The sequence below is a fragment of the Agelaius tricolor genome, unplaced genomic scaffold (genome assembly GCF_023055355.1).
Source record: "Agelaius tricolor isolate 1412-34295 unplaced genomic scaffold, bAgeTri1.0.p SCAF_25, whole genome shotgun sequence".
Classification (NCBI taxonomy): domain Eukaryota; kingdom Metazoa; phylum Chordata; class Aves; order Passeriformes; family Icteridae; genus Agelaius; species Agelaius tricolor.
The window spans coordinates 2,965,506-2,984,386 of NW_027269285.1; the positions used below are offsets into that span (position 1 = coordinate 2,965,506).

Sequence of the window (18,881 nt, forward strand, 5' to 3'; positions counted from 1 at the left end):
GCAGAAATGCTAATCAATGGATTTGCAAAACATGGGAATGATGATAATATTGCTGATGAGAGCGCTCGCAGCTCTGCTCGCAGCGGAAACTCAGGATGTGGTTAAAAACTCCCTCTGCCACCCTGAACATTGGGAATTAATCCAACTGAACTGTAACAAGTAAATACACTTCCCCCCCCCCCCCCCCCCAAAAACAAAAAAAAAAAGGTCTTTCCTTTAGTGTGGAATAAGAGTGCAATTAATATTCCTAACACACACATCGAGCATTTAAATTCCACATCCCCATCACTTACACCCAGCTCTCACCACACATCAATATCTTTAATTACTCTTCTTTCCAGCAAGTGCTGAACCTAAGGAGATGGAAATATTTCCCTTATGATTTATACTCTGTTTTGTTATGATCGGAGGGGTTTTAAATGCAAAAGAATAAGGGTGGGAAAAAAAAAAAAAAGGGAATTAAAAGGGTCTGATTTGTTTATGGCTGAGGTTGTTTCACTCTGGAATGCAGCATTCCCATGCTGGGCTCCCAAGGTGAGCAATCAGGGCTGGCACCTGGCTGCCAGCCAGTGGTTTCCCAGCAAGGCATTTTCCATCCCTCTAAGGATGGATTCAACCCCAATTCTCTCCTCCTGCTCTCTCTGAGCACCTTTCACTCAAGACACTCAAGGTCTGGGTGCAGCAGCCCCTGGCTCAGGAGCTTCTCCCAGGCCTGATTTCCAATGAGAAGCTGCAGCCCCAGGAAAGGAAGGAGAAGTGAAAAAAGTTTCTCACCTTACTGGCTCCGGGGAGCAAGTGCAACTTGACATAGGGATCAGCCAAACCATTGTGGTCCATTGGCTTCAGGCCCTGCAGAGGCAACAGCAAAGAGCAGGAATCAGGGGGGCAGTGGGCAGGCAAGGGGGCCTCACTGAGCCCATCCTGGGCTCTCCATGGAGCTGCTGTGGCTTCCCCAGGATTGGGACAGTGGGTTCTGCAGCATCCAGGCTCAGCATTCCAGTCTGTGCATTCCAGGAGGGGCTGTGGGCAGCTCCTCACCTGCACATGGCACCAGCCACCCCTCCCTCCCTCCCTGCCAGCAGCCAGCTCTGCCACCCTCATCACCATTCACTTGGGGGTGAAAGAGAATCAGTGCAGTGATTTCCCAGCTTTGAAATTACAGGGTTCTGTCATTTAATAATTGCTTCTGAGCAAACACACACCTCTGCTGTTGTGGTGCCACTTGCAGAGGGTGTGATAGCACCTACCTACTCCCAGCTATTAAGGAAGAGCAGCTCCAGGCCAGTGGGAGGCTGATGCCAGCCAGATGCTGTGGTGTTCACAGAGTAAATTTGGGGTTGCAGGAGCACCAATGCAAGGAAACACTCCCTGTGGCCATTCCTGATGGGTTTTCTACAAGACCCTCACAGTTCTTAAAGGATGATGTGGATCAGGTTTGTCATCAGGGAGGGCACAGGCTGTGCCTCTGTTCCTCTTCTAAACCCCCTGAAAATGATCCAGGGGTGATGCACAAACCCAGCTCAGAGCCACACCTGCACAGACTGCATGGAAAAACAACTCCACAGGGCAGGGAGGCAAGTCAGGAGGGTGAAAAATGGAGCCTAATTTTCAGCAGTCCTAAGTAGAAATGAGGATGGCTCCGTGGTGGAAGTCCTTGGATTATTTCCAGCCTGGCTGTGGGATCCCTGCAGGAATTATTGCTGGGCTGGCTGAAGGCAGGGCTGTGCCTGGATCAGAGCAGGGCTTCTCTGCAGAGGTACCCATGCAATCCTGGCTCCAGGGGGACGCTGAAGAGTCCTCACAGCCTTTTTGTGAGGAGCAGAGTGCCTGGATAATGAGTGTGTGTGTGCAGCTGCCAGGGATCCAGTGGCAGGGAAGCATTTGTCTGGACTTCTGCACGCAGAAGGAACGCAGCCATCCAGGATTTGGGCAAATCCAGCAGGGAAATGCTGGGGGAATCATTTCCATGCCTCACAGGCAGGGAATAACTCACCCAGCCTGACCCACAGGACCCTCTCTGAGCTGCAGTTTAGTCCAGGATGCTCCTGACCTTGGGGGTGTCTCTGACTTGGAGCAAGGGGCTCTGCCACAGAGACAAACCTGCTGCCCTGGGGCAAGGGAGGCCAAATGGTGCCCAGCAAAGAGGATTTTGCTTCTACAGCAAAGCCAAAAGGATAAAAACACCAGCAGTGAGTGGAGGTGAATGTGCTTTGAGTGCAGCCTCGGGGGCGATGCCTCTGGTCCAGGAGATGATGAGGATGGGGCAGGCAGGGCAGGAAGGGGCTGGGCTGTCCCCAGACTCTGCACAACCCAGCTGTGCTCTCCCCAGCCTCCCTGGGCAGAGGTGCCCAACCTGCACAGCAAATGAGATCAGCACCAAGCAGGCAGATTCCCAGGAAAATGGATGGAGAATGACAGGCAGCTCTGTAATTCACCCATCAATTCAGCTCAATTAAATTACCTTCTGAGGAGGCTATTAAAGGCTTTTTTAATAGATGTGCTATGGAAGATGGAGTGACAGGAGCCTGGAAAATGGCTCCTAATGTCACGTCTACCTCCCTCCCGTGTCACTTGATACGTGTTTGGCACAAACAGCTGAATTTAACGGGGCTCTGCTTTGCAAGGATCCCTCCCACAGGGAGGAACCCCCCTGCTTCCCCTGGGTGCAGGGACCACCAGCCTGGAGCTTCTCCAAGAGGGATGAGAGGCACAGAGGGACAAGACAGAGAGGGACAAGGCACAGAGCCTCCCCCAGATCCATCTGGGGCAAATCCCTGGCTCCAGCCCTTCCTGATGCTGCTGCTGCTGCTGCTGATTTGTGGAGCTGAGATTAAGTTTCTCCTTTTCTCCTCCTCTACCCAACCCCAAAAATCTCTGCTGCAATCCTACAGAGACCTCCAGCTCCCTGCATGCCAGGCTCTGCCAGCTGCTCCTCGTGCCAGTGACATTTAGCTAATCAATAGGGTTTAATTACAGCTTGGGCTAATCGGGGCTGCCGATTAACGCCACGCTAGAGGCGTCCAGAAATCACAGGAGATGGATTCATCCCATCCTTCACCCCACAACCAGCTGCCTGCCCAAAATCCAGCCTGGATAATTCCCAGGCTGAGGCATCCCGTTCTGGAGAAAAGGGGGCAAACTGCATTTCCACCCTGCCAGCCCAGAGGAGCCCGACAGCTGGAGGAATTTCCCTGCAGTGATAAATATTTATGAGTCAATACATAAGTAATGCTCAGTGCAGACCTTCAGCACTCACCTCGGGTGGAAGGGAGGGAGGGAGCAGCCAAATGCTCAGTGGGGTGGAAGCTCCTGGGTGTTTTCTGGCCAGAGGTGCAGGGAGAGCAGCCCAAGGATGCTCCAAAGGGCAGCAGCTGCCTGGCATGGCCTGCCTGGGGCCAGGAGCTCCTTCACCATTGCCCTGCAGCCCCCTGAGGCTCGTCCCAGGCACCTTTCTCCCAAAACCAGGAGACCACTGGAGCTGTAGGATGGCACAGCCTGCTGTGTCTGTGCTGCTGCAGGCCCCTATAAATCCCCTACAGCAAATTGGGCTCTGTGGGACTGAGCACAAAGTGAGATCCTCAGCAAAGCCATGGCATGGCAGGTGCCTGCACATTCACCAAATCCTTTCCCATCCTATTTTCCAGGAGGGGGTGATGCAGCACACCCCAGCCCTGTCCCACGCAGGGCAGCAGAGATCCACACAACCCCAACCCCAGGGCTCGTGCAGGGGAGAGGGAGAGCCCTCCTGCCAGCCTGGCTGCTCCTGCAGTCCAGGAATGAGCGCCCACGATGCCCTGGTTTATTCTCCTATTGATCCGAGCCCAGCTACAACGTGTCTGAGTTCAGCCGTGCCTGAAGCACGACAGGCGGGGCTGCTGCCAGCCCGAGAGCCATCAGGGCCAGGTGCCTGCTGCCAGCCTGGATGCTCCTGCCTTTTCTTGCCTTTTCCTGGCTGTTCCTGGCTGCTCCTGCTTTTTCCTGGCTTTTCCTGGCTGCTCCTGCCTGTTCCTCCTTGTTCCTATCTGCTTTTGCCTGCTCCTGCCTCTTCCTCGCTGCTCCTGCCTGTGCCTCCTTGTTCCTCTCTGCTTTTGCCTGCTCCTGCCTGTTCCTGCCTTTTTCTGGCTTCTCCTGCCTGTTCCTCCTTGTTCCTGGCTGCTCCTGCCTTTTCCTGTCTGCTCCTGCCTGTTTCTGGATGCTCCTGCCTGTTCCTCCTTGTTCCTATCTTCCTTTGACTGCTCCTGCCTGTTCCTCCTTGTTTCTGTCTGCTTTTTACCTATTCCTGCCTTTTCCTGGCTGCTCCTCTCTGTTCCTCCTTGTTCCTGGCTGCTCCTGCCTGTTCCTCCTTGTTCCTGTCTGTTTTTTACCTGTTTCTGCCTCTTCCTGGCTTCTCCTGCCTGCTCCTCCTTGTTCCTGTCTGGTTTTTGCCTGTTCCTGCCTTTTCCTGGCTGCTCCTGCCTGCTCCTCCTTGTTCCTGTCTCTTTTCACCTTTTCCTGCCTTTTTCTGGCTTCTCCTGCCTGTACCTCCTTGTTCCTGTCTGTTCTTACCTGTTCCTCCTTGTTCCTGTCTGTTCTTACCTGTTCCTCCTTGTTTCTGTCTGTTTTTTACCCGTTCCTGCCTTCTCCTGCCTGCTACCACCTGCCTGGGTGACACCCAGAGTTTCCCAAATCCTGCTGTGAACTTACACCCCTCATAAACCCCCTCAGGAAAACCCCTCAGCAATGTTCCCAGGCACAGCAGCAGGGTGAATTCCCACGTGGAGTGAGGCCCTCAGAGCAGGGAATGGCTGGTGGAGCACCATAGGTTGGATTGAACCTGCAGCTCCCCAGGAGGGATAATGGGACTCGTGAGGAACAGCAGCAGATATAAAAGTGCTGGAGATTGAAAAAAAAAATAAATAAAGGGAAGTAAAATAAAGGGAGAGAGGGAGGTTGTTTGGGGTTACCAGAGAGAAAGAAAAACGTGTCTCACGTGGCTGGAATAGGTTTGAATGGCTGCTGGCAGCAAGCAAAGCTCCAGGAGCTGCTGGAGTTGGGCACAGCATTTCCCTGGAGGGTGACACAGGTACCCAGGAGGGCAAATCCAAGGGTAAATCACAGCCCAGCACTGCTGGGGCTTTTCCCCCACCTCCTCCTCTGCAGCTCTGCTTGTCCCAGCCCCGGAGCCAGCGGGGTCCTGGCCCTTACCTTTCTGTAGTCAAGTTTTGGCAGCTTTCCCCAGGCGAGAGATGAAATGAGAGCGAGCAGATGGCAATGTAAATAAAAGAGAAAAATGGGAGAATGAGAGCAGAATGGAAATGAACAGGACTCGAGAGCTTGAATGTCAGGGTGGCCAGGGGGGCTCTGCCCTCCCCGTGGGCAGGGGGTGATGCTGGGGTACCCCCACACCCCCGGGTGGGCACAGCAGGGACCAGGGCTCTCCCGTGCCAGCCCTGCCTGTGCCATTGCTGATGTGAGATTTATCAGCTGCTGCCCAGAGCTCTCCTTCCTCGCTGCCTTCCACCCACTCCAAACCCAATTAGAAATCTCCTCCCTGGCACGGCTCCCGTGCGCGCCGAGGGAAGCCTGACCCGGCGGATTCACAGGAGACAGGGAGGGAAGCAGAGCCCAGAGTCTGCCTCAGCCCTGCCCTGCTGGCACCTGGGGGTGCTGCCCTTGCCAGGAGCAGCTCCAGGAGAGCCGGGGCTGGTCCCTCCACACCCATCCCCAAAATCCAGCTTTGCTGCTGGTGCTCCAGCCATGGAGAACGGCTGAAACGAGCCATGGAGGGGGGAGAGGAGCATCCTATGGAGGCAAAGAGCGTGGTCTGGCCCTCTGGGGGGGCTCAGCCTCTTCTTCTGCCTTTTCCAAACCCCCATCCCTTCCCAAGATCCACAGGGATTGAGTTGTTTCCCCCCAGCCCATCAGGAGCCCTCTCTGGCGGTCACTGGGTGATGCAGAGGGGAACCCAGCAGCATCTTCCACAGGCTGAATCAGGACCTCAGCTCCCCGTTCCTGCTCCCAAATGTGCAAAAAGCCCCTAATTGCCTCAATCACGCAGACGGCAGCACTTTGGGGCCGTGATTAGCAGCATTTAAAAGAGCCATTTATAAACCGACAGCCGGTCACAGTAAATAACAACATCGGGATGGGCTGCTGGAAAAAGCATCAATCATCAATCCCAGCTCGTCACGGGGGATGAGCAGCCGGCTCCCGAGCCTGGGAACGCCCTGAGAGGCAGGGGTGGAGGGGAAGGAGAGGGCAGAGGGGTTGGGAAGGTGGTGGAACCCAGGGATGCTTGGCACAGCCATGGGTGAGGTTCCCTTGGCACAGCCATGGTTTGGGTTCCCTTTGAGGGGAATGGCAGATTTGTGTTTCCAAACAAGCCGTGGGTCTGCTGGTAGGTAAAACCAGCACTGGGAGAGAAAAGAAACAATGGGAAGGATTCCACTGATTGATGAATGGAAAAAGAGATTTGCTTTTACAAATAAACTTTAGGCTTGCTGATAAACGAAGTTAGACATTGAAAGATGAAAGAAACGACGGGGAAGAAAAACTCCTAAATTCCATAAGAATTAAAAATGAAAAGGGAGGGTTATACATTGGAGGGAAATCTTTGGTATCAGGCGTTTTGGGGAGTCTGAACCTCTCAAGCACCTCAGCCAGTGGGGAAAGAGAGAAGGGAAATTGGGATAAAAAGGAGGCTGCATCCTCCAAAAATCGGAGAGATCACAGGGGAATGCCCCATGGCCTCTCCCTTTATTTGAATAAAGCCAAAAAGGACACCTCTGTCTCCTTTTTGGACATAAACCTCTAGTGTTTGTGGATTAATTTTCCTAAGACCTTGGCACAGGGATGGGTGAGGTTCCCATGGGTCAGATTCCCTTGGCACAGGGATGGGTTGGGTCTCCATGGGTCAGATTCCCTTGGCACAGGGATGGGTGAGGTTCCCATGGGTCAGATTCCCTTGGCACAGCCATGGATGAGTTCCCCATGGGTCAGATTCCCTTGGCACAGGGATGGGTGAGTTCCCCATGGGTCAGATTCCCTTGGCACAGCCATGGGTTGGGTCTCCATGGGTCAGATTCCCTTGGCACAGGGACGGATGAAGTTCCCATGGTTCAGATTCCCTTGGCCCAGCCAGTCCCTGCTGTCCCCATGGTTCAGATTCCCTTGGCACAACCATGGATGTGGTTCCCATGGGTCAGATTCCCTTGGCCCAGCCAGTCCCTGCTGTCCCCACAGCCAGGCCCAGCCCTACCTTGGCTTTGTTGATGGTGCAGTGCAGAGCGTTGTTCTCCTGGTCGTAGAGCAAACTGAAATCCAGCGTCCCCAGCGCGGCTGCAAGGGAGGAGAGATGTGATTAACCTGCTGCACCCTGCAAACACGGGGCTGCTCTCCCCCTGAGCACTAAGGGAGCGTGTGGAGATGCTGAAGAACAGGCTGCAGGCATTATAAAACACAAAGCATCCTGCTGGGAGCCCTGTTATGAAACGTGGCCATTCCCAGGTTGGCACAGCCCTGGGAGAGGAGCGAGGGATGAGTGGGTGCAGCTCTGCCAGCACTGCAGCCTTTGGGTTATCTCACCTGGGTTATCCCCATCCCTGAGCAGCCTGACTGCAGCCAGCAGCTTCCTGTCCCCCGGGAGGTGAAGGATGTCCCCTGGGAAGGTTTTGGGAGTGGCTGGGACACAGCTGAGAGCTGCTGTTGGCACATCCTCCCCTCCAGCGCCGCTGGCATTCCCAGGGCGTGTATTTGTATAGTGACACCTTCAAACAAATGAGCCACCAGTGGGATCCCTTCCCAGCTCCAATCTGGCTGCAAACTGTAAATTAAACCCAGTGAGGATGGAAACACTTTCCTGGTTAAAATGAAAAACACCAACAGCTTTTAATCAGCTCAGTGCTCCTTTATGGCATCCTCGGGATCCAGGAGTGGCAGCATCTCCTGGGATGGGACACAGGGATGGGGCAGGGGAGCAGAACAAAACCAGAGGAGCCTCAGCAGCAAAAGCCCTTTTGATTTGAGAAATTATTTCCCTTGGGATGATCTGAGCACATCTCACTAATCCAAAGCAGAGGAAAAGCCTTAAAAAGACAGGCTTCCCAAAAAACATGGCTTAACCTTCTCCAAGGCTGCCAGGCCTGATTTGCACACCAAAGCCCGGACATGGAGCAGCCTCTCCCCTGGCTCAGCTTTACCTGCCACCAGCCTGGAACTCCCAGGGTGGCTCTGGACCCAGCAAACCCCACTTTTCCATGCCCACCTTCCCCAAAAGAGTTTTGCCTGAGTGCTGCCCTGCCACCAAGCACCATCCCACCGCTGTTTCCAAGGTAACTGCACCTTCCTGCCGTGTTCAGAACGTGAAAAAACCATCCAAAATAAAAACCAGAACAGTTTTGCTTAATATCAAAGCAGGGTTTGCTGACTGGAGAAGAGTTGGGCAAACTTTATGGGAGGAAATGAGGTGGTTTTTTTTTCCCCTCCCAGCATTGATAGCAGCAAGGCACCCACGGAGTTTAAGGATATTCAGGGGACCAAAACCATCCTGCTGCAATTTCACAGTGATCTCCCAGCCCAAAGGCAAAGGAGCTACAGGTTTGCCTGCTGGCAAAAGAAAAAATAATTTCTCCCAACAAAATATCTTGAGTTCAAAGCAGAGTAAACACCCAGAGAGAGTTCTGCCAGAATAATGCACCCCCCTGGTTGTGCAGCAATTTCATGGCACATTAGCTCCTGGTCTGGGTAAGGCACAAATCAGAGGGGTTTTACCTGCCAGGGGAAGATGAGGGGTGAGGCCAAACCTGCTGTGCCCTGTGCACCATCTCTGGCTCTGGCTCCAATGAGCATTTCCAGAGCAATTCCCAGCTAAACCCCCTGCAGACCCTGCAGGGAGGGAGCACCAGCAGAGCTCTGGGTGCTCTCACTGATGGGCAGCTCAAGGATGGCAGCGTGAGGAGCTGGAGGCTCCACAAACCCAGTCAGCAAAACTTCCCAAATCTGCATTTTTCACTCAAGAGCGGAAGATGAAAGCTCCGGTTTCGGAGCCTCATCATTTCCACCTGCCCTTTAATCAGCATTTCCTGCCAGCCCCACTGCTCTGCCCTCCGAGTTCAAGCTGTTATTTTATTTTTATCACAGAAGGGGGCCCGCGGTTCAGCCTGCTGGATTTGGCAATTTATAAAACAAATTAAAAAGCTTGGCAGGCAAACAAGAGTTCAGCCAGGAAATACTGACAAAGCCCCAGCCTGCCCCAGGGGCGAGGACAGCGGGGAGCCCTGCTAAAAAAACCTAAAATCACCTTCAGACAGCAGCAGGAGCTCGTTCTGCAGGTGGGGACTCAGGTCCTGCCCCCAGCTCTGGCAGTCCATGAGCAAACATCCAGCAGCTCCATCCCTCCTGGAGCCCTGCATGTCCATGAGCCAACATCCAGCAGCTCCATCCCTCCTGGAGCTGGAGCCCTGCATGTCCATGAGCCAACATCCAGCAGCTCCATCCCTCCTGGAGCCCTGCATGTCCATGAGCCAACATCCAGCAGCTCCATCCCTCCTGGAGCTGGAGCCCTGCATGTCCATGAGCCAACATCCAGCAGCTCCCATCCCTCCTGGAGCCCTGCATGTCCATGAGCCAACATCCAGCAGCTCCATCCCTCCTGGAGCCCTGCATGTCCATGAGCAAACATCCAGCAGCTCCCATCCCTCCTGGAGCCCTGCATGTCCATGAGCCAACATCCAGCAGCTCCCATCCCTCCTGGAGCTGGAGCCCTGCATGTCCATGAGCAAATATCCAGCAGCTCCATCCCTCCTGGAGCTGGAGCCCTGCATGTCCATGAGCAAACATCCAGCAGCTCCCATCCCTTCTGGAGCTGGAGCCCTGCATGTCCATGAGCAAACATCCAGCAGCTCCATCCCTCCTGGAGCTGGAGCCCTGCACCCCTGGCTGTGCCCTCCCACCCCTGGCTCTGCTCCAGTCCTGGAGGGGTTTTTCTAAGCAGAGATGGTTTTTATGGATGGTGAGTCTCAATTCCCAAGGAAGGGAATTCAATTCCCGCCTTGTGCAGAGGGATGTAGAAACATCAGCACAAAATTGCTTAAAAATGTGGCTGATTGATAAGGGGAGGGGGAAATGTTTGCCAAAAAGGGGTTTGGCAGCCAAGGTGCTGCTGTGGGGCTGGAGGTGAGCGCTGCCACCAGAGCCAGGAGCCAGCAGATGCCCAGGACTCGTGGGACACATTCAGGACAGGGTGGCAGCCCCACAGCCTTTGGTACATCCTGGGAATGCACAGCCAGGGGTGGACCCAGCACGGCCAAGGCTGGAGCTCCGGCTCAGGGCTGAGGAGGTGCCAGCAGACCTGCAGCCCCAGCAGGGGTAGGAGCCACCCCTGCAGCCTTCAGGAGCACCCTGTGGAGCCCCATCCCAGCCCTGTGCTCCTGCAGGGCTCAGCACAGCCACCAGCCCTGTCCCACTGCTCCCACAGCACATCCAGCCCTGGCTGCGGGAATCCTGCATCCCCAGCTGGCAGGATTGGGCCCAAAACCTCTGCAGAACAACCTAATCCCCCTTCTTTAATTGCTCTCCCCCTCCCACTGGAGATGCAGCTCGATTGTGATCTTAATTAGGGGAGCAAGTACCTAAAAAAGAAAAGGGCAGCAATTAGACTCAAAGCACTGTTACCAGGATTATTTAACTCGACTGGGCTATTCTGAACACTGCCCTCTAATCACAGAGGCTGCAAATAAAAATATAAATAAATGCCTTTGTCAGGCTTTACAAAGGCAGCTTGGCGCTCTCCAGACAGCAGGCAGGATGTATCATTATTATTACAATTATTCTGCTCCAATGATAAAATAACCATTAGGAAAACTGAACTCATTAGCAGGTTCTGACCCCCTTTCCTCCCCATGAAGCTGGGAGAGATTGATGGGAAGGCTCTGGCCAGGGCCTGCCTTTTAACACAGCCTCTAAAAGGGAAAATAAATCCCACTTGCACGGGAAGGTGGCCTCTTCTCCCACTGACCTTTGGGGGAAAAGAAAAAAACACCTTTGGGTGTTTTGATTAATTCAGGGGGCCGGGGCATGATTGGGGGGCAGCAGGAGCAGCAGATGTGTCCGTGGGCTCGGCAGGAATTTATTGTTTATTGCTGACATTTCCTGGCTGAGCCCAGGGGGAGGCCAGGCTGAAGGAGCTTCTATTTATACCTGTGGGATGAGAGGTAAAAAATGTGGTGATGAATCTGAGCTCTGCTCCCTTGCCCAGCCCCTGTCCTTGGTGGCAGAGCTGCCCTCTCCATAGCCTGGGATGCTCCAAAGAAAAGAATTTCACATCCCAAGATGTGGAAGAGCCACTGATACTCCCAGAAAAAGCTCCAGCAAAGCCTGGAAGTGATGATGGAGCACACTCCTTACTCTCCCAAAGGCAGGTGTGACTGCTTCAGAAAGCCCAGCAAAGCTCTACAGCAGGAGAAGTTGAGGTGTGCACACAAAAACCCCACTATAGAACTAATTAAAAAGGAGTCCAAAAAGCCTTAAGTCCCTCTGCTTATCAGCATTGCTGCTCCCAAGATAATCTGCTCACGGATTTTGTGCCAGGGAGATCAGAGTGGAGCAGTAAAAAGACTGCTGGGGATTGTCTGGATTAGCTCTCCCTTACAGAAAGCACAGGTTCAGTAACCTTCAGACTGGGTATTTTTTAATGCACTATAAAAGATAGGTCCCTATTCTTCCATTGCTTTAATTTTCCCTTGCAATGGAGATAATTTTAAAGGTCCTGAAAGGCAGCAAGTAATTCTGTGCTCTTACAGCCCCATATAAAATGTTGGTAAATGAGTCCTCAGGAGGAACAGAAATTATCTCCTGCCATTTCCGAGCCAAGCTGCTGAAGAACATTTTGGTGGGTGTGCTCCTGCCTCCCTGGCCTCCTGAGCACATCCAGTGGCACACAATGGGGACTTGAGGACTGGCCCCATGAGCCTGGAAAACCCTCGGGGTAATTCCTGGAAAACAGCACCATCAAGCCCTGCAGCTGGGGCTGAGCTCCCCCAGCACCCTCAGCATTCCAGCCCGGGCACTGATCCACTCAGGATGCTGCTGGGCACGCAGGGGTGGGTCCCAAAGGTGCTGAGCTGAGGAGCTGAGCACAGCCAGGTGTCCCTGGTGGCAGCACTGACCTCTGGCATGGAGCTCCAGCCTTGGCACCACTGCAGGATCCGCGGTGGTGGAGGCAGCTGGAACGACTGAAAGCTGCATCACCATCAGCTGTGCCATGGAAGCAGATCCTCTGGGAGCTTTTGGGGCATGTCCCAGGGGCAGCACAGCACACTGGGGCATGAACATCCCCGCCAGCACCACAGGAATCAAGAGGATGCAGTCCCGGGCTACGTCAGGGAAGGTACAGGTTGGATATTAGGAAAAAATTTTTCACCGAAAGAATAATAAATGCTCTTCCCAGGGAGGGGGCAGAATCACCATCTCTGGATGTGTTTAAAGAAAGCCTGGACGTGGCACTTGGTGCTGTAGTGTAGCTGAGGTGTTGGGGCACAGGTTGGACTCGATGATCTTAGAGGTCTCTTCCAGCCTCATCATTCTGTGATTCTGATGTGCTGCTGGCAGGGCAGGACATTCCCAATCCTACAAAAAACCCCAGCAGGGACCAGATCCAGCACACAGGCAGGAGACTTTCCCTCCTCAGCTGAACTCGGGAGGATCAGGAGCAAGGAACAAACACAACTTTTCTCTCTTGCAATGTTCCCTGCCTGGCCGTGGGTTTCTCACTTAAAATTTGCAGCAATTAATATTTCTTCATTTTGGAGACATGGAGCCAGCCCCTGGTGAGCTCTGGAGCAGGGAGCTGCTTCTTCATGGGGTTGGTTGATGGATGCTCATCAGCTCTTCTGTCTTCTCCAGGAGGAGTGTTCAGAGGAACACTTATCTGCTCAGAACAGTTCAGAGATGCAATTATGTTTTACAGCACTAAATGGTCCCTGATGTCAGCAGCAATTAGACTTTCAGCAATTTCAGTTTAGAGATGGCCTTCAAATCTCTCCCGCTCTCCTCCTTTAATGAAGTACAGCATTGCAATTAACAACCCCCCAAAATTGCCTTCAGTGTTAAATACAGAGAGGAGAGATCGGGGAACCCCTTGGGAACAGGGGGTGTCTCTCTGTGTCTCTGTCTCTCCTCCTGCCCGCTGGAACTGGGAAAGGTGAAGGGCTGGGCAGGCTGTGGGAGGAGGGAACCTCATTGTCCAGCAGCTGTGTGGCTCCTTCATTAGCAGAGGTGCCAGAGGCCACAGCCCATATGCTGCTGCTATCCTGGATGCTGGAGGAGGGATGCCCAGGCAGACCCTGCTCACCCTGGTGTGCTTTCCTCTCTCCTGGTGTTCAACTCCAGCACTTTGGGGTGTCCCTGCCCGTGGGCAATCCCTGGGAACAGGAAGGCTCCTCGCAGGACCAGGATGTGCAGCCTGCACCTGGATGTCACTGCTGGGATGGTCAGCAGGAAGGCGTGAGAGATCCCAAATATCCATCTATGCCACAGGAAAGCAGAGAGGAGCTGATCCAGTCACCCCTGGGACACCTCAGTGACACTGCCCGGTACCTGCTCACATTTCTCCAGCTCGGGCTGTGCTCTGCTTGGCAAAGCCGTGCTCTGCTGAAATCTCTGGCGGTTTGTTTAGTTTCCTGAGTGAGAAAAATACTTCTTTTGGCCTTATCTGGATTGAAAAGACGATTCAAAGCTTATAAATAGCAGTTGCAGCATATGCTAAGGAGCTGTGTTTCAGAAGTAAATACCCTGCTCGTTCCTCGCCGTCTCCTCTGCCTCCCCCTGTCTGGCCAAAAGCACTGCCAGGTGACTCTCAAACCCTGCACCCCTTCAGACCTTCCTCCTCCTTTACATCTTCAAGCAGCCAGTAATTAATATCTCCGTGATGGCTTTGCCTGCCTAATTATCTTCTTTGCTCAAAATAAGAGTCTTCCTAAATAACTCGTGTGGCGCTGCAGGCGTCACGAGCCGCCGCGCACCAGGACTGGCCTCTCAGCTGCACTTTGGAGAAGTGCTTTCCATGCTGCTGCTGCAGCTCCAGAGCTCAGGAGGATGCTCTTCCATGAATAAAACCGGGCAAGAGGTGGAATGGGATGGGTTTGTGCACATAGGAGCAGGATGGGGCAGCATTTGCAGGGATAGCGGCTCCCGCTGCAGCCCGTGGCTCCCCGGCTCTCTCCTCACCTGGAAACCCAGAGCCAAACACGTTTGGGGGAGGGAAGGAATTCCAGTGTGACCACAGCCTCTGTCCAAAGGCAAACAGCAGCTCAGGGAATGAGGCATTTCTCCAAGGGCTGGAAACTTGATTGCCTGTTAGGGGAGGATGGCTGCTCCCTGCAGGGCTAGAAGCCCTGGCAGTGCCCCCTCTCAGGGCCTGTCCCTACCTCTGCTCATTCTGGGGTTTCTTTAAAAATCCCTCAGGTACAAATTCCTGCTGGTGCTGTGGGGGGAAGGTGCAGGCAGTGGAGGGGCAGCAGCATTTGGGTGGAATCAGTGGAGCTGGGAGGCGAGAGCAGCTCCTCACAGGTGGCACATTGCCATCTAGCTGGCATTTGCTGATTCTCCCTGCAAACCAAGTTTCCCTGCTGCCCAGCTGGGTGGGAAGCATCCCTGGCGGCTGGGGACCCCAGGGAGCTGCTGCTGTCACAGGGGAGCCAGAAATGAGGTGACAGCCAGGTGTCTAAAGGCAGCAGGAGCCAATTCCCCCTCCCAGCCTCCTGCCTGGTCCTCTCAGCTCACAGCAAATGCTGGTCCAACAGCACCAAACCATCCTTCTGCAGCAAATACACATTTCCCTCTTCTCCTGCCTCATTCCTTCCACCTCCTCAGCAGCTATGTTAGGGACAAACCCACTGCAGGAACAGTCCTGCTTTGCCAGGGCAGTGCTGAGTCCCTGGGGTCTCCCAGGGGTGCCCACCACAGCCCTGCAAACCCTCACAGCAGCACTGCTGGCAGGGGAGAGCTGGCTCCATGAAATTCCCGGTGATCCCAGAGCCAGCCCAGATGCCTCCACTCATTTTCTGCTGTGTTGGTTCCCTGCCTGCTCCCTGCCACTCGCTGCATTCAACAGGCTGCTGGAGAGGTGTCCAGACCCACAAACCCGATCCTCCCATGGCTGTCCCCAGCTGTCCTCCCACCTCAGCCATGTCCCTGCCCATCTCTGGGAGGATCCCACCTGCTCCCCTCAGCCTGAGGGTTCCCAGTTTTCCACTGCAGGCACATCCCCGCTCCCTGCAGGTGCCACACCTGGCTCAGGCCACCCTGCTGGGATGGCAGCAGGCACTGCAGCTCCCACAGGCTCCACAGGGTTTGCTGGTGGGGTTTGAAGCACAGCTCAGCAAAGGATTTAAGAACAGGGTGCAGCCAGCCAGCCCAGGGGAGCTGCAGCAGGGCCAGGCAGGACCCACCCTGCCCTGCTGGGGCTCTGGAATTCAGGCTGGGATGGCAGCTCAGCTCCTGCTGGAAAAACCCCAGAATGCCCAGGCTGGAGCAGTAACTCCAGGCAGGAAGGAGCTTGGGGAAACCCAGACAATTGCTGCGTTTCTCCAGGCAGGGGCAGATCTCCTCCTCCCACCCTGGCACCGGGGGAGGGAAACCCACAGGCAGGTGGGACAAACAGGAGGGAGCCATTCAATCCTCCTCCTCCTCCTGATGGATCCTGCCACCAAAATCCCTCCCCCTGCACCTCTCCGGGGCTGAGAGCATCTCTGAGGAGCGAGGCAAGATGTGCCTGGCCAAACCTCGATTTATGGGTGCTGCACCCAGCTCTGACACCTCCATCCCCAGAGGCCCCTGCACCCCGTGTGCCCCCCGAGGGCGCTGACACCACCGACACCCCAGTGCAGGCACAGACAGGTTCTCCAGGGGAAATTTAGTGCAGGTGACTAATGCAGCAGCCCTGAATCACCCTCCAGAAATGTGGGGGAGCTCCACACACTCCCCAGCGTGGCTGATGGCTCCAATCAGGCTGCAGGATCCCCTGCCTGCTCCCAGCTTGGGGAATGGCTACAGGCAGCTCTTGCCTGGATTTACAACTTGGCTGCTAAACACGGGGGAGTGACAGTCCCATCCTGCACATTCGTGCCAGCCAATGTCCTCAGGGTGTCTGGGCCACCCCGTGCTGTCCCCGGAGATGTGACACCAGCGCTGCCACCTCCCTGCTCTGCTCTGTGCCGTTGCCAGCCAAAACCCCACCACACCTCTGGCAAAACAGCCTCAGCAGTTTTGCCTGACACCTGTTACGCTGCAGGAAACACTTCCTAATGCCAGCCTGGGTGAGAGAAACACCCGCCGGCCCCGGCACGGAGCCAGGCTGCTTCCAGCTCCCGGGATCCAGATCCCAGCACCCAGGATCCAGCATCCAGCACCCAGGATCCAGCCTGCAGCACTCAAAATCCAGCACCCAGCATCCAGCAACCAGCACTGAAAATCCAGCACCCAGCATCCAGCACCCAGGATCCAGCCTGCAGCACTCAAAATCCAGCATCCAGCACCTGGCACTCAAAATCCAGGATCCAGGATCCAGTACCCAGCACTGCTGAGGGATAAATGCAGAATGCAGAGCCCTGGGCAATTTCCCTACGAGTCACCCGAAGCAAACGCTGCACTCTGGGCCCCCAGTGCCACGCTCCCCCCTGGCCCTGCAGCCCGGCTTCTCCCGTTTCCACCGCCACGCTGGGCAAAGACGATGGGATAATTAGAGCAGCTAATGACCCAAAGCCGGTTAAAGTCCCCGTTAAGTGCCCGGCTGGGACAAACGCGGCTTAGCATAGATGTTCTGCCTGGCAGTGCCAGAGCTGTCGCCTCTCCGCGGAGCCGTGACCCCGACACCAGCATGGGGACAGAGAGCGTGTGCCGGTTCGGGGCTGGCACCCAGCACCAGCCTCACAGAGGGGGACACGGGGGCAGCCGTGCCACCCTGGGGCAGCGCGGCCCTTCGGGGTCACACTCGGGGCTATAAATGGAATAAATGGCAGCAGCCCAGCGGCCGGCAGCGATGCCGAGGCAGGGCTGTGACATTGGGCCAAGGGAAAGCCCCCGGCTGTGACATTGTGCCAAGGGAAAGCCACCAGGGCGCTGGGCCCTGCGCGGCTCAGCCTCCCCTTCTCCCAGGAGGAGCGCGCAGCAGCGCTCAGCAGCACCCGCTCCCTTCTCCCCGGCATCTCCCGGCTCCAAACTTTGGATGCCCTCGCAGGATCTGTCCCCCCCAAGGCTGGGCTGGATGGAGCCCTCGGCGTTTCTGTCACTCCGAGGGAAATCGGGCGATCCCGGGGGCCCAGGGCCGGGCAGCGCTGCCGTGCAGCTCCAGGCGCCGGCTGGGAAGGACGTTTTGGGTGGGGAGGGGTTAACCCTTGCTGCAAACACCTGCATCCACCACGGCCAAAGCCTTCTGCTCCAAAGGCCCCCCTGGTCTCCTCCTGCAGGAGGTTCTGTGAGGAATGGAGGGATGAGACGCCAGAGTTTGCCGAGGGAGAGGGCAGAGCTCTCATTCCCGACAGATCTCCCCGCTGTGGAGCCGGGCGATGCTGGAGCCCGTGGCCAGCTCAGCAGCAGGGTGGCTGGAGCAGCCTGCACCGCCCAGCCGGATTAAAAGGGCTCTGAGCCCATCCGGAGGGCTGGAGGCACGGAGCCGAGCAGGGACGGAGGCAGAGAAGTGCACCAACCACGACAGCAACTGGTGGCTCTTGGGAGACTTCCCTACTTTGGGTTCAGCATCCAGCCTGGCTGCGGCACGGACACTCCCAGGGCCCCCTCAGAGCCTCCCCGGCCACACCTGGGGGCTCCTCACGGCTGCACTGCGATCCCAGCTTCCCCAGGATGGACGACCAGCCCTACACACCCATCCGCACCCTCAGCACCAGGGCGAACTCCCACGGAAACTTAGCAACTCACTGCAATCGTCGGACTCGTAGCCCTCGGGGTCCACCAGCTCCTCGGGCGCTTGGCTCTTGGCCGGCTGCTCGGCGGGCGCCGTTCCGTGCGCTCCGAAGAGCTGGTCCACATCCTCCTCATCGTCGCGGGGATGCTCGGCGGGGCTGCCCGAGCTTTGGCTGGGCGCGGGGCGAGGGGCGCTGCCGGTGCTGCTGCTGCGGCCGACGGCGGCGGGGAGCCCGCGGGGGAAGCGGGGGAAGTAATCGGAGATCTGCTTGATGGGTTTGATGGGTCCGGGGCAGACGTCAATGGCCATGTGCTCCTGGATACTTATGGTCATTTTCTCTCCTTTGCGGAGTGTCATGCATGCGGCTGTGGCTGCCGAGCTCCCCCCAACCCCGGAGAAGCCCGGACCGTGCGGGAGAGGGAAGTTTCAGCCGGGGGGAGATGAGGAGGAGGAGGAGGAGGCTCCGGAGGGTTCCTTAGGTGGTCGTGGCGCCCTGAGCCTCGGTGGCCGCACGCATGCTGCTGCTGCTGCTGCTGCTGCTGCCGCCAGCCCCGGCGCTCGCACGGCCCCTGATCCTGCCAGCGCTGCCTGGGAATAAATGAGCGAGACAGAGAGACGGATAAGAGGCAGGGGGTGGGCTCTCGGGTGATGTCACCAGCTAGCAACAAAGCGGTGCCCAGCAGCGGAGGAATGAGGGCTGTGGCCGGCCTGCCGCCCCGGGCACACGGCCAGCAGCGTGGGCAGCCCGCCCTGCCCCAGCCCCAGCCCCTGTCCCTGTCCCGGCCGGCAGGAGCTGGGGTGGTGGGGTGAAGGGAGGTGGGCTTTGATTCATCTCCCTGCAAAGCGGGGCTGGTCCTGCCAGACCCCTCCTGAGGTCACCGGGCAGGGTCAGGAGCCAGCATCCCGGTGTGTCACATCCCAGCGTGGTGTGGAGAGGGACAGGGACAGCCCCCAGGGACAGGGACAGACCCCAGGGACAGGGACA

The 18,881-nt window shown here is 56.1% G+C and overlaps 1 protein-coding gene across 1 annotated transcript in view; it reads right to left on the reverse strand.

Annotated features, from left to right (window-relative positions):
- DOC2B (double C2 domain beta) overlaps positions 1 to 18,475 on the reverse strand; it is a 32,043-nt gene extending 13,568 nt beyond the window's left edge. Inside the window, exons 1-3 of the mRNA XM_071448057.1 lie at positions 17,911 to 18,475; positions 7,238 to 7,317; positions 775 to 849 (exon numbers count right to left, since the gene is read on the reverse strand). Of these exons, the coding sequence (XP_071304158.1) occupies positions 775 to 849; positions 7,238 to 7,317; positions 17,911 to 18,253 (498 nt within the window). The 5' untranslated portion in view covers positions 18,254 to 18,475. The remainder of the gene's footprint in view (positions 1 to 774; positions 850 to 7,237; positions 7,318 to 17,910) is intronic.
- Between the last annotated feature and the right edge of the window lie 406 nt (positions 18,476 to 18,881).